This window comes from Chlamydotis macqueenii, chromosome 1, assembly GCF_036417535.1.
Source record: "Chlamydotis macqueenii isolate bChlMac1 chromosome 1, bChlMac1.mat, whole genome shotgun sequence".
NCBI classification, from domain to species: domain Eukaryota; kingdom Metazoa; phylum Chordata; class Aves; order Otidiformes; family Otididae; genus Chlamydotis; species Chlamydotis macqueenii.
This window is the reverse complement of record NC_141556.1, coordinates 94636476-94647838: the sequence shown is the minus strand read 5'-3', so window position 1 is coordinate 94647838 and position 11363 is coordinate 94636476. Positions and strand designations below refer to the sequence as shown.

At 42.2% G+C, this 11363-nt stretch overlaps 3 protein-coding genes across 11 annotated transcripts; 1 reads left to right on the top strand and 2 right to left on the bottom strand.

Moving 5' to 3' along the window:
* Positions 1-97: 97 nt before the first annotated feature.
* On the bottom strand, positions 98-3680 carry TRMT10C (tRNA methyltransferase 10C, mitochondrial RNase P subunit). 6 transcript variants are annotated; one of them, XM_086762004.1, is made up of 2 exons: positions 3552-3680; positions 98-1638 (listed from the first exon to the last, which is right to left on the bottom strand). In XM_086762004.1, the coding sequence occupies exon 2, from the start codon at positions 1605-1607 to the stop codon at positions 366-368; it is 1242 nt and encodes a 413-aa protein (XP_086618130.1). In that variant the 5' UTR covers positions 1608-1638; positions 3552-3680; the 3' UTR covers positions 98-365. The 6 variants fall into 6 exon arrangements, with proteins under 6 accessions (XP_086618130.1, XP_086618116.1, XP_086618122.1 ...); XM_086761990.1 differs by having other exon boundaries at positions 3515-3598; XM_086761996.1 differs by lacking the exon at positions 3552-3680 and adding an exon at positions 3283-3505.
* TXNL4B (thioredoxin like 4B) lies at positions 3242-5484 on the top strand. Of its 4 annotated transcripts, none has more exons than XM_086762057.1 (4): positions 3242-3258; positions 3945-4169; positions 4510-4661; positions 5118-5484. In XM_086762057.1, the coding sequence occupies exons 2-4, from the start codon at positions 4038-4040 to the stop codon at positions 5281-5283; spliced, it is 450 nt and encodes a 149-aa protein (XP_086618183.1). In that variant the 5' UTR covers positions 3242-3258; positions 3945-4037; the 3' UTR covers positions 5284-5484. The 4 variants fall into 4 exon arrangements, with proteins under 4 accessions (XP_086618183.1, XP_086618168.1, XP_086618193.1 ...); XM_086762042.1 differs by lacking the exon at positions 3242-3258 and adding an exon at positions 3623-3757; XM_086762067.1 differs by lacking the exon at positions 3242-3258 and adding an exon at positions 3625-3757 and having other exon boundaries at positions 4004-4169.
* Positions 5485-6518: 1034 nt separating this feature from the next.
* Positions 6519-10569, bottom strand: LOC104475416 (putative protein ARB2BP). The gene is made up of 2 exons (XM_010122370.2): positions 10537-10569; positions 6519-7834 (listed from the first exon to the last, which is right to left on the bottom strand). Exons 1-2 carry the CDS (start codon positions 10567-10569, stop codon positions 6773-6775), a joined length of 1095 nt encoding a protein of 364 aa, XP_010120672.2. The 3' UTR covers positions 6519-6772.
* Between the last annotated feature and the right edge of the window lie 794 nt (positions 10570-11363).

Below are 11363 nucleotides of genomic sequence, written 5' to 3'. Positions count from 1 at the left end.
TGCAGGTGGCCTCCACCCTTTGCAAACCCAAAGCCCTGAGGTGCCCCTGACGAACCACCTTTACATTCCGTTACAATCACTCTTGGCCCAGCATGACTCAACTGAACAGATTTATATTCTTTGTACAGAGCAATTGTTTGAAACCGATTATCTCATTTCTGTTACATAATTTCAATAATGTGTGTCAAACAGCTGGAATACTAAGGTAAAAAAAAAAAAAAAATCCCTAACAACAGTTCTTTCAAACTCAACCAACAAAGGCATTTTTAGAGATAAAGAGCTGAATACAGTTCCAGAAGTCCCAAGAAACTGGAGCATTCCCAGGCACAGTTTGCCCGTAATAAATCATTGTCTTCCCCATCATTTTACTTTTGCGTTCGCTTCTTAGAGTAGTTCTTGGCAAATTGTTTTCGTACGTCTTCCTGCCTCTTTCCAAGTTTAAGTGTGTTCATCAGGTTTAAAGTCTTTTTCAGTTCATGCACAGGCTTGCTTATAAAGCCACAAAATTTCCTTTTCGGCACAAATTCCAGAGCCTTCTTCCAGTCTCCGGTATCTTTCAAGGTTAATAAAATATGCATCATTTGATCCAGTGTGAGATTTTTGGCACCAGTATTCCACAGCAAGTACTTCTCCAGCGGAAGGGCTGCAGTCTCCAGCCCCAATCGCTTTGCCCGTGCTAGAGAGACTCCTGTTTTTATGCTCCTGTCAACCATTGAGCCGACAATATAGATTTTATCGTGGTCGAATGTTTTCATCACTTTGGGAGAATCAGCAGTGAGATAGATAAGCTTATCCTTTGGAAAGACGTCTGTGTAGCACTGGTCTGTCACAGTGATAAGCAATTTGCCCCATGCCTCTCTATAATGCTTGATAAATTCCTTATGATAGAGGCTGTCCTCTTTGAAGTTACAGAAGTGGATGTGGAACGGATCCAGAGATCTTCGGTTGCAGCCTTCACTTAGTACTAACTGCCTCACTGTATTTGCGACTTCTCGGACGGACATGTCTTTTTCGTAAGACATGTCAAATACCAGAGGCTGGCCAAAGATCATAGACTGAGCGACCCTCCAATTGTACGCTCTGTCCATACAGTTGGCCCACAAACATATGAACGAATTCCTTTTGGTCTCAGTTTTAGCAGTTTGCTCTTCTGTTTCCAGCCTCCTTTCCCTTTTCTCTTCCATCTTTCTTTTGTCGCTTTTCTTGTGAAGTTCTTTGACATGCAAATATTTCAAATACTTCTTTTTGGCTGACTTGGAAGGACATTCCACAAAGGTTTTTAGCTGTTCTTCACTGATGTTTTCTGGAACTGATCTGCCAGCTAGTCTCCACATCTCCAAAAGCTCACGTGCAGCAGCCAAAGTGGAAAGCTCCTTATGCTCAGAGACCGTCTCACTGACTTCTTGCAACCCAGACTTCATTACCTTCTTCCACGCATCTAAATCTAGTTTTTCTGAGGGATTGCATGAATTGTCCTGCTTCAGGCAAGGTGATAAACTCAGAGTTCTACTGAGAGGAAACAAATCCTTTCTCATCCCATGTTGTACAGCAAATGGAAGGACAGAACTTCTTACAATTTTCCTCAGAAGCACGTTAGCAGACTGCATACTTAGACATGTGCTGTGTTCATACACTTATCTGCAAAACACCAATAAGAGGGGAAAATAACTTGTCAGAAATCGTGAAGAAAACAAAGATTTTCATCCTTAGTAACACTGACAGACGATAACTCACTTCTTGGAGAATACTAGAAATTCCTACTTCCACTATTGCTTTTCTACTGTTTTCTAAATAAAAGCAGTGTATGCGGCACTGTTGTGAATAGACACAGTTAGCTCTGCTGCTTAAACCAGCTACGCTTACCGCAATTCAAAGTGTGGTCAAACAACCTCTAAGTATTGTCTGAGATCTATTTAAATTGTCTGTATCATATGACAAACAAGAACCCTCGCAACCAAAGCAAGTAACGTCTTCTGGAACAACTTTGTATCAAGGAAGATTGCGTTTTTCTTTTTACCATTATATTTTGGGAAAGTTTTATTGGCAAACTTCAGTACTGAAGTTTTTCCTCTTGTATGCATTTCCACATTGAATTGGAACTACTGAAGCTACCAAAGAAAAACACCAAAAAATGTTCAATATTTTCCTTGTCCTATGCAAACCTACTTAAATAAAATCAGTGAAGTTTCAAGTGTTTGAGAAAACATGATTTGGCCAAAATATAAAAATTAGCCTCAAATTTTAAAATCAAAATTCATAATCTCCCTAATAACTCTCCACCTGAAAACAGCTTGATATACAGAAGAACAAGTTATATCTAATTTTGGAGTTTATATATATATACACACACCTGCCCAGATAAAAAGCCACAGAAAGAGCAGCATATTATCAGGAAATGTAAACTGGCATGCATTTTACGATACTGCAATTGGTCAAAGTGGTGACTGACATTTCATTTTCTACAGTTATTAAGATAAAATGAACAAAAAAATCCCAACAATCTAATAGTGTGAACTTAAAAAAAAAAATTCCTAAGTGTTACTCTATATGTTCATAATTTTACACTTAAGCATTAAGCATACTGGCAAAAATAACAATCAAAAAACCACGCTGTCCAGCTTGGAGTAATCAATTTATCAGTTTCTCAGTTAATCTGAGCTCCAGTAATGTAAATTAAGTTAACAGCTGAAAGGCAGATTTACATAATCTGAATATTTAATGACAGCTTTTGATAAAAGCCAAGTTACCTTTCAGTACGTCCAACATGCACACTACCATGTAATTACAAGAACGACTCTAAATCTCTTTGAAGAACCTAAATCTGTAGGACTGAAAATATTTTTCTGATTTTTTTTTTTTTTAAGCATGACTTCACTGTAACTAATCCCAGGAACAGAAAAGTCTTTCACTAATATTTCACAGACCGAATAATTCGGTTACTTCCCATGGCACAGATGCCCACGTGTGGCAACCCACAGGCCTGATCCCTACACCGTGATGCGGGCCGAAATCCTGCGTGGGGAGCGCGCCAGACCACGGTAAGCAGCGCTGCCCCCAACTGAACCGAACTGCGACAAGAGAGGCAGCACCTCAAAGCACCGAGCTGCGCCCCACAGCCCTCCCGGGGATACCGGCGAGTTCCCGCTGCCCCTCCTGCTGCGGCAGGGACCGGCGGGACAGCGCGGCCTCCGGGGCATCACGCCGCAGGCCCAACCCGCGCCCGCCGGCGAAGGCCGGGCTGGGCGGCACGGCAAGGGGGTGAGAGGGAGCTCGCAAGGCTACCGGGAGCCACCGGCGGGCCGAGGAGGGGAGCGTGGCGGGGCGCCTCAGGCTGCGCCGGCCTGGGGGCGAATCTCTCGCCGGTACCCTCGGTGGCGGGAAACGCGGGGCGGGAGAGGCCTTCCCCTCCAGCGGCTGCCCCTGCACCTGACCAAGCCCCGGCCACACTCCAGCCCGCCTGGCCGCCATCCGTGGAGAAGGGAAGGGGGGGGGGGAACGCAGCTAACAGCCGTACCGCGGCAGCACCGAGCCCTCCGCCATCTCCAGCTCACCTCAGGGGAGAGGCTTGCGCATGCGCAGGCAGGGGTCGGTCCGCCGCGTCTTCTCGCCCGGGCGCAGCGCCGTGCTCGTTGGGCCGGCCTCGGGGTTCCGCGGCCGCGCGGGGAAGGTTCCGGCCCTCTCCTCTGCTCACCGACCGCAGGGCCCTGCGGGGTGCGGTGAGCCCCTGGGAGCCTCCGGGCCCGGAGGGGGGCTGCAGGTGGGGCCCCGCCGCCGCCCCTCTGCGGAGAGAGAGCCGTTACGGTTGGCGGGGGCGGGCGGGGGTTGCGTCTGGGCACTGCCGCCGTGCTGGGCTGGGGGGTGAGGGAGCTGGAGCCGGAGGGGTTTGTGAACGCTGGGCAGTGGTCGATGATGTCTCTCTCTCTCTCTTTTTTTTTTTTTAATAGCGTGGAGAAGCTTCCCTGGTCCTTTTTTTTTTTTTTTGCTTTTTTTTCCTAACTGTCAGGCAGGGATTTTAGTGGAAGCCGCGGTCTGTCGAGATGAGTTTTCTGCTGCCCAAACTGACCTGTAAGAGGGAAGTGGATCAGGCAATCAAGAGCGTGGCCGAGAAGGTTTTGGTTCTCCGGTTTGGAAGAGATAACGATGCTGTTTGTCTGCAGCTCGATGATATTGTAAGAGCAATTTTTTTTTTCTTTTTAAATAAAAGCTACTAGTATACATGTTGCATACAAGAGAATGTCATACGTTGCTTTTGGATCATATGGTGTCTCAGGAAAATTTTGGTGACAACTGTAAGATGAAATAATACTATATTCATAAAGCAGTCTGAAAATTAAGCAAATGTTTATGTTATTGTAATGGGTATACAAAGTGCTTTTAGTACATAAGAGATTATATTCTATCCCTACTTCAGCTGATAAGACATAAGTGAAATGGGCGTTATAAAGCTTGCCACCCTCTATCCCCTTGTGTCTCAATCCGTTTGTCATCCATCTTTCTCACTCTTGCCAGCTTGCAAAGACAGCTCATGACCTAAGTAAAATGGCAGTCATTTACCTGGTGGATGTGAACAAGGTTCCAGTGTACACCCAGTATTTTGACATCAGCTATATTCCATCTACTGTATTCTTCTTCAATGGACAACACATGAAGGTTGATTATGGGTATGTCATCCTACCTGGCATTATCTACTATGTCTGTAAGAATTATCAGTCTTTCTCTATGTTACCATGTCTGGGGAGGGTAATGTTTGAAAACTATAAATTTGTTACCAGCATCTAGCATTGAGAACTCTGTAGGAAGCTAGAAGGATGTAAAATTAAGAAGTGTTTTGAAATATGCTCTGATGCAGTAAGTAGGTGTCTGCTGTTAAATATGCCTGACTCTGCAAAAAAAAAAAATGGTATGGTTAAAGTCTTAGACATGACACTGCACCTTTTTGGACTTTGGCAGTCACAGTATATTCCTGACTTGGTTATGCCATTACCAGTGTGGTTCATTCTTCAAGAATGATGAATCAGAACACCTAATTTCATGATACATCTTTTCTTGTCTTTAGGTGTTTTTGCTTTGAACACTTTAACCTTACAATTCTGCCTTTATCTTATGCTTATATTTAGGTCTCCAGATCATACCAAATTTGTAGGAAGCTTCAAAACAAAGCAAGACTTTATAGATCTGATTGAAGTGATTTACCGTGGAGCAATGCGTGGAAAGCTCATTGTGAGAAGTCCTATTGATCCCAACAACATTCCTAAATATGACCTTCTCTACCAAGGAATTTAATGGGTTGACCTGAGATAAAGAATTATGGAAATAGCTGATGTTCTAGATCCCTTTTTTCCTTCAAGCTTTTTTAGCCACCTCTGACACTGTGGGACAGTTTGAGCATTTATGTTGAAGGATCATATTGGTCTCCTCCTGAAGACAGACATTCTGTCACGTTGTACTTCTCTCTTAAATAAAGCTATATGTTCATGCATAGAATTCATGTAAGTGACTACTCCTTAAGTTGCATGCTAAGCAGCACCTACAAAACAGAGAGGTTATATGCATCCTCAATGATGGCATCTCCAGGGCAATCTTCCTAAGTGAATTAAAGCACTGTATAGTCTATTGATTGCCTTATTTAGTACCACTTTCATTCAGATGCAGTAACAGTAAACCTGTCTTTATTTAAAAGGCTATACTTGCTCTCAAGAGCATTCAACTGACTGTGCCTTTCCAATGGAATTTTACACTTTTACTCATTGCTGGATAACAGAAGGGAAGCTTTTTCAAACAGTAGTAGAGATGACTGAAATCCAAAATGGATATAAATACAAAAGGGAAGTTGACACTCTTTTTTCTAGTACCCAGTACTACTATTCAGCAATTTTTTTGGTGGAGATGGGAACTGAAGGTGTAGAGCAAGGTTTTGTTATCCTTCAAAGCTCTTTTACAGCCACTGAGCACATTTAATTCCCACAGGATTAAACTGGAAATTCAGAATAACTGTTTTGTTTACATTTGCTTTAAAGGTTATTTGATCTTCTGCTTGTATAAATTGCAAACCCTGAGTATGGACATTTAAAACCTGTCTCTTTTTCCCACCTCTGTCTACAATCAAACAGCTAAGAGAAAACAGCAATGCCATTCTTTTGTATCAGTTTGATAAATGCAGGTTGCTAGAGTGTTGTATTTCTATAGCAGCTCATGCCCAGTAATCCCACTGGCTTAGTTGGCTTTAAAACTGAAATTACTTTAGCTCACTGTATCATGTTTGGGGCATGCCGTCTCTGACCGGAGGAAGTAGTAGTTTGTAGCTCCCTGTCAATGTGAATTTTCCAGCCCTTGAAAAATTTTAAGCACCATGTGGTATACAGTGGGGAGAAAATAGATCCTTTACATGTTTTTTTGTGTTCCAGATTTGTCCTTTTAATTAAAGCTATGCACTTTAGTGTTTTCCTGATAGTTTGTTCTGATTATAGAGCCATACTTGCAAAATGTTTATTAAAAAAAAAAAAATATACAGATGAGAGTTGATATACCTTAACATCTTTATTTTTGTGCAACTTTAAATTTCACAGCTAGCTGAAGGGTTGTGGCTTAAAGCTTTCAACAATGCACTTTTTTCATAATAATTAACTTGTGTGTTTCTCACAAACAAACAAGCAAGCTTCAAACTTAGAACTGTAACTTGCTCCCCAGTGAGATGAAGGTCCTTAGACAACTGAAAGGTGCAGGGGTAGTTATGAAAGGAAGAGACTACCATCCAGAACAAACCAGGATACCTTTATTTATTGCCTCTCTTCTTACTTGTGCTGCTTCTGGTTGCAACAGGTGAATACCTAAAGGCTGTTGTGGTCTTGGCTTTCAGCGTGCTCTTCAGGTACTTAAAGACGGCATGTAAGCAGCAGGAGGGTGCTAAATCATACTTTTCTGTTCCAGCAGAAACAGTAGGACAGTTCACCTTCATGACAGAACTCACAGCTTTATCCAGAGGCTTACTGTTTGACACCCATTCACGGCAGTGTTCCTTTATCCATTCTTGTAGTTGTGGATTGCCTCTAGTCTGGTGCTGTGTGTTGTGCATGGAGTCGATGAATGCCACAGAGTACACTTTATTCATCACCTCCCATTTCTTCTGCACCAGCAGATCGATGAACACCAAGCCACCATAGCCATGGGCAATGAAGGCCACGTTCCTGGCTGCGCTCTTTGAAATGAAGTGATCCCACACATACATGGTATGCTCCTCGGGGCTGCTGCTGCCCCTCTTGGGGATCCACCAGACAGACCGTGTAGAAGTCAGTGCTTCTTCCCTGGCAGAAGAGCTTAACCTCCCCTTTTCATTCTTCAGATCAACAAAGTTGTCATTGGGATTCAGTACAATCACTCCTCCATGGCTTTGAAGGGCCATTTGGATGAACGGTATTTGTGTTCCATGCCCCAGGCCCTCACTGATAATTGTCCTTTGCCCCCACTGTCCAGCACGGAAAACTCCACGGTCTTGAAGAAGGACAATTAGGCTAGAGGAACTTGTTAGTGCATTCTCACTCATGAAAAAAAAACTTCTTGGTTCATCCTCTGCAGCATCAGTAGGAATATAAACTTTCTGCAGCATGCAGAGTCGTTCCAGGAGCTCATAAACATATTGGGTAATCAAATGTCCCAAAATTTGATAGTGTTTATGATTCTGCTCATGTGCATTCTTGTAATAATTGAAAACAAAGGACTCATTTGTATCCAGATGCCTCAGCTCCCCTTTTACATTGAAGTCGTACTTCAGTTCCTCTTGATACTCTGAATTCTCAATTAGTTTCCTCAAGCTTAGTTCGTGCTGTATTTTTAACCACTGCAAATTAAAAAGACTATGTCAATGCAGTGATAGACCACCATACAGGACCTACATAAAGACAACCTGTTGTATTAGCATTCAGATTTGAAAGTGGTTGCAAACAAAGTACTCATTGATAGAGACTATCTCTTGCCGGTCTGTAGTAAACCAGCTGCTTGTAAAGCCTCTCACAGATTTCAGTTGCTAAATTCCAACAGCAGTGCATTAATACTAATCTCTCCAGTTATTTGTTCATCCTTGCAAGCACTTGCCACATGGAAATTGTGGAATGGATGACAGAATAAGCTAGCCACAGTGATCCAGGAACAGGAGAAATGAAAGTCCATGCAGCAAACTTTCATGGGATTAGATTGAGGTCTCTAGTTTCAGCTAAGATAATTTTTCAACTTGTATGGCTGATCAGCTGATAAGAATCATACCAGAAAGTGGTTGCCATGCAACTGAAAAAATTAAGCTTATCAGAGCCTTTTATTTTCCTAATAACTCTTTAGTTTGCTACTGACTGTCACTGGCTGTAGAATAGTAAACATGAGGTAACCTTTTGTGTGGTTAGCATCCTACTTTTATAGGATTTTTGTCCTAACAGCAGAGATTTGCAAGCATTGCATTTCCACAATTATCAGTATTTCAAAAATTAATTTATCATCTTAACACAGTAATTTTGTTTTGGCAAATGCTTTATATGAAGTTATATTTGGCAAATACATTGGTACAAGCTACTATATAACTTTAAATTTTTGTTGCTGAACTAACAGAGGTTTTTAGAACACAGTAAATCACTTTCCGACTATGTTTAAATTCTCTATACCATCTGATAAAGCTGATTACTAGGACAGAAAGTGACGTGAACATTTTCATGTAGGCGACCTGAGTTGGAGCCCAGCTCCTTCATGGAATGCAAGTCTCCTTACGTAAGCTGCTCAGCATATTGAAAATTATTTCTTACACTTCCAAATTTAAAAAAAAAAAAAAAAAATTCTTTGCTTTTCAACAGAGCAACTCTAATAGAGAGTAGGTTACAAAATGCTACCTTCTCCTTTTTTTTTAATCTCCTGTCTCACAAAACCAGCACAAATAAGTACACATAGAAAAGGGGAGAAATAAAAATTCAGATTCTACGATATATAAACCATTTACTGCCTGCTAGTTTCTTGGAATGGAAACACACAAAGAAGTTGCAAATGCGCACGTTCATCTGATTTTTTCATTCTGCAGGAAGGCATGAAAGACACAAAGGAGATGGGAAGGCAGTCTTGTTTGCTATACTACTGAAATATGGGCAATTCACACAAAAGTGATCATATTTAGTAGGAAGGAAGCTACCCATATTCTCCCCACGCAATGATGCAGGAGAAAAGGCAGACATGGTTTAAGGAAAGATGTCTGGGGAGAAAGGTGAAGCAGAGGAAACATTCTCTAACAATTAGGAACACACAAATGCAGTTTCCTCGCAGAGTAGCATGCTGTCTACCACTTCTCTCAGTCCCTTTCTCTCCTCACTCCTAAAAGGCTGGAGACTGTAATTTCCCAATGCACTATGAACAGGAAGTTCCTATGCTCTTATTTCAGCAGCTAGCAATAACATTGCTTTTTCAGTTCCAAAACAAGGATATGTGAATCCAAATTAAACCCTGTGTATGTAATATTGAGCATCTACTTAAATACCTCTTTACAAAGCATTGTGAAAGGTTTCTGAAGATTTCAGGAAGCAGAAACAAACAAAAAAATGGTTTTACATCAGGCACAGGTATGACTTCCCTTCCTAAAATTGCCTTTGAGGTGTGAACTGAAAAGTTCTGAAGCAACGTATAGGAGGTTATCACTTAAGAGTTCACTTGAATAGCACCTTAAAATCATATACTTAATAGTCTAGAGGACTGATTCTATTGTAGTGTCGTAGTTCAGCCCCGATCGGGACCAGACTACGCATCTCCTCTCCACTTCTTGCAGCCAGGCCGGACCGAGTCGGGCCCAGTCGGCCGCCTGGCAAGAGGCCAGAGGGTGAGGCCTGCAAGGCCCACGAGGCCTGCTCCTCCCACTCTGCGCCTCTGCCCCCGCTCAGCTTCTTCACATCTTCTCTTTTTTTTTTTTTTTTCTTCTGTTTTCCCCTTCTTAAATACGTTATCACAGAGGCGTTATCACGGAACATTCTGCTACCAATCGGCTCGGCCTTGGCCAGCAGCAGGTCCGCCCTAGGCCCGGCCAAGTCCACTGAACAAAGGGGAGCGACTTCTAGCAGTTTCCTACAGAAGCTACCACCTTAGGCCCCCCCTCACTAACAAAACCACGACATGTAGTAATGCCATTTATAGAATGAAGAAGCAGCACTTATAAATTGTTCCAGATACAGCTGCATAATACATTTATACTTCTTTTTGGCAAATATACATTCTAAATGAGTGTTGATTCCTGCTTATCCTTCATTACCTATATAAAAATGCAATACTCAATGGTTTTTATTTTGGCAGCCTTTACAATTGCTGTTTTGGCTTTTAAAAAATTACTGTTGGGAGAAAAAAAAAAAATCCCTCTCCCTTCCTCCCACTTTTCTGTTTGGACTGTAAGATTCTTCAGTTGTAAATTCAGCTAGTGTTTCTTACAGCAGTTAGCATATTTGAAATACTACTGCAGTGCAGTACTCTTGATGAGATTTTCCATTTAAAACCAGTTTGCTCTACTCTAGTAAAGCCCAACCTTACCGTATGCTCCCCTGTAAAATCTGTCATCATCATAGGCGAAAATCTTTTTCACTCTGGAACTGTAGACAATCTCTCTGCATGAAAGAATAAACCCATCTTAGTTCAGGTTTCATTATTTTATGTACTTTATTCTAGGGTGTACCTATATGACATTAAGGCCATTCTTCCAAGTACCTCAAGGGGCCCTACAGGAAAGATGGGGAGAAACTCTTCAGTAGGGCCTGTTGTGACAGGACAAGGCATAATGGTTTCAAAATAGAGGGAGGCAGATTTAGATTACATATTAGGAAAAAAAAATGTACAGTGAGGGTGGTAGAATACTCGAACAGGTTGCTGGGAGAGGTGGTGGATGCCCCATCCCTGGAAACATCCCAGGCCAGGTTGGATGAAGCTCTGAGCAACCTGATCTGGTTGGAGATGTCCCTGCTTCTTGTAGGGGGGTTGGACTAGATGACCTTTGAAGGTCCGTTCCAACAGAAGCCTGTGGGATATTTGGAAAGCAATGGACACGTAGTGAACAATCCAGACACAATGGACTGTTTCAGAGGCCTCTGCAGGCAGTAGGCCCTCGATGTAGTAGATGGGAATATGAGCAAGTGTATCAATGTACGCGAATGTAGCGAAGTGAGCTATGCAGATGGGAATATGGGTGAATGTATCGAAGTGAACAGGACCTGAGCACAATGGACAAAGCGAGTATACATGCTGAGAAGCAACGGTACAATAGACAAAGTAAGAAATACGTGACTATATCCAGTATACATTTTTAACCAATCAAATTATGACTTTAGGAGTACGGACAGCACATACTAACCAATCAATGAATG

Bases quoted from the DNA above. Each gene is read 5' to 3' on its own strand.
- LOC104475416 (XM_010122370.2), bottom strand. From the start codon at position 10,569: ATGATGATGACAGATTTTACAGGGGAGCATACG. The intron at 7,835-10,536 runs GTAAGGTTGGGC...TTTAATTTGCAG, and splicing joins ATTTTACAGGGGAGCATACG to TGGTTAAAAATACAGCACGA.
- TRMT10C (XM_086762004.1), bottom strand. From the start codon at position 1,607: ATGCAGTCTGCTAACGTGCTTCTGAGGAAAATTGTAAGAAGTTCTGTC.
- TXNL4B (XM_086762057.1), top strand. From the start codon at position 4,038: ATGAGTTTTCTGCTGCCCAAACTGACCTGTAAGAGGGAAGTGGATCAG. The intron at 4,170-4,509 runs GTAAGAGCAATT...CACTCTTGCCAG, and splicing joins GTCTGCAGCTCGATGATATT to CTTGCAAAGACAGCTCATGA. The intron at 4,662-5,117 runs GTATGTCATCCT...GCTTATATTTAG, and splicing joins CACATGAAGGTTGATTATGG to GTCTCCAGATCATACCAAAT.